At 43.5% G+C, this 2,513-nt stretch overlaps 1 protein-coding gene across 2 annotated transcripts in view; it reads left to right on the forward strand.

The window, feature by feature from the left end:
- LOC108234870 (phospholipid-transporting ATPase ABCA1) overlaps positions 1-2,513 on the forward strand; it is a 215,816-nt gene that overhangs the window by 108,532 nt on the left and 104,771 nt on the right. For both annotated transcript variants that reach the window (XM_037976591.1, XM_017414453.3), the window contains one exon: positions 1,797-1,924. In XM_037976591.1, the coding sequence (XP_037832519.1) occupies positions 1,797-1,924 (128 nt within the window). The remainder of the gene's footprint in view (positions 1-1,796; positions 1,925-2,513) is intronic.

The raw sequence follows: 2,513 nt of genomic DNA on the forward strand, positions 1-2,513 counted from the left end.
GGGAGGGAGTAATGAAACCGATATCTCGTTAACCGTTTGCGGGAATGTTTTCACACGTGTAAACATGGATCTGTGTCAACATGCAGACGTGGCATGAAGATGGCTGGGGTATTTTTTTTGGTTGTTGTTTTTTCTTCCCCCCACCGTTTCAGCGAAGATAGCTCTGATTTTTTTTTATTTTTTTTTTACCCTGTACTGTTAATTTGTCACTATGTGGTCTTAAAATGAATCCAGCTTGTTTCTTCTGATAAGAGCTTCAACTTGAAAGTATTTCCGTCCCTTTGGTCACTTGAGGAAGTTCAAAACACCGGGAAATACAACCCCTGCTGTCGGGAGTGAGAACCCAAGTGGTAGACGGGCGTGGAGCGGGGTTCTGGGAAAAGAGGTTCAGCAAAAACCGCTAGTTTATCTGTAAACTCTGAGTTGACGTGTTCCTGGCGGGGAAACTCTGAGTTCTTTGGTTCAGATTATCAACGTATGAGGAAACAACCTAACAAACGCCCCCCCGCCTTCTCCCTGTGTTAGGAACTGAAGCCAGCTGGACCTGGGAGCTGCCATGTTGTGCTTTCGGGACCAGGATCTGCACATTAGAGATGTTTCAAGTCCCTACCTACTCTCTAACACACACACTCAGTCTCAGATGACCTCTCATTTAATCCTGAAATGGCTAATTACAGTTAAATATATTAAAAAAGAAACATTTGAACAACTACCAATGAGGTGGGAAGTACGTGAATCAACCAACGTCAACACCTGCTTTGCTGTACCGACTCTTCAGCTTCAACTTCCTGGTTCCTGTCCAGTATCCAGTATGCGAGTGTTCCAGGAAGGCTGATTAGATTGAGTTCAATCAACTCTGAGTAAAAAAGTCGTCATGCTCAGAGACGTTCGGTCAAGAAAGCAGTGGCAAACTAGACAAATGGAGTCAAACAGAAGTGTAGAGGTTTATTATTAACTAATGTAGCATCCTTTAACACTGGTATGCCATTTTTGAGCTATTTTATAGGCCAGAAAAACTACACAAACATTTAGCTAGCCGTTAGCATAGCCTGGATGAACTTTTGCCTCTTTCGTCTTGCTCCCTGCTCTAAGGCTGATGTCTCGGCTGATAAGGTACAAACTTCTGGTAACTATTTAACAGAACATCGCTTCCACAGTCACCAAACTACTGTATGTCTTTAAGGACCAGAACTTTTTAAATCAGACAGTATGGTATATGGGGGTGACACAGTGGTGCAGTGATTAGCTGTTGCCTCACAGAAAGAAGGCCGCGGGAACGAAAACCCACCTCCGGGCTTTTCTATGTGGTTGCTTGTTCTCTACAGCTACTCCAGTTTTGCATGCATGTTGGGATCATTGGTAACTCTGAACTGTCCCTCTGTTTGTAGTTGTCTGTTTATTTGTCTCTATGTGGACATGTGTCTTACCATGGACTACGCATAAGTGGCAGGATTTTTTGTTAAATTTAAGTCAGTGTCTGAGCCAGGTCTGACTAAATACTATGCGAGCTGATTGCTTTGTCAATTGGCGTTCCATTTAATCTATTTATTTTCTACTTCCTGGGCCGAGCAGAATGAACTTGCGGGCCGAATGTGGCCCACTGGCCACCAGTTGACGACCAGCAGCGCTCGGCATCCCCATTCTTGTGTCGCGATTAAACCCCACGAGCTTTTCCCGTTTTGATTTCTAGAACGTTTCGATGCGAAAGAGCCTCAGTCGGAGCGGGATAAATGTCTTTGTGGGGACATCTCGGCGAGCTCCGTCCGCTTTAAACGTGTCCCCCCCTGTCCTCCCAGGTGGTCCTGCCGGCTTTCTTTGTGTGCCTGTCTCTGATCTTCTCCCTCATCGTCCCGCCGTTCGCCGACTACCCGAGCCTGGAGCTGCAGCCGTGGATGTACGGCCTGCCTCAAACCACCTTTTACAGGTAACAGCCTTAACGTGAAGACGTGCTTTTATTGTAGGTTTTATAATATCATACGACACTCAGCTACCAGATCAGAGTTTAGCTCAATATCTGTGAAACTGACTGAGTTGTAGACATTTTTCTGTTGATTAAAATCAGTTCAGAATCGTTCATATCCACTGAAGATGACCTCCACCCCTAGTTGTTGGTACTCTTATAACCCGCATATACTCCAACAGCACAATATGTGCGCAGCAGCAACTACTTGACGGGAATATTGTCGTATTTATGCAGTACATACACCAAAAACACAACGAAATATGCTGCTGATGAGCAGACGAATCAGAAAAACAAGCAACGGCTACATCGATTTAGCATAAAAGCGCCAACATCTAATGTTATTGTGGGGTTACTGCGATGTGACCTTCATTGTCATGAGGTAAATCTAGGTGCATGTGTTATACAGGTGCTGGTCATAAAATTAGAATATCATGAAAAAGTAGATTGATTTCAGTAATTCCATTTAAAAAGTGAAACTTGTATATTATATTCATACATTACATACAAACTCATATATTTCAAATGTTTATTTCGTTTAATTTTGATGATT

The sequence above is a fragment of the Kryptolebias marmoratus genome, linkage group LG7 (assembly GCF_001649575.2).
Source record: "Kryptolebias marmoratus isolate JLee-2015 linkage group LG7, ASM164957v2, whole genome shotgun sequence".
NCBI lineage: Eukaryota > Metazoa > Chordata > Actinopteri > Cyprinodontiformes > Rivulidae > Kryptolebias > Kryptolebias marmoratus.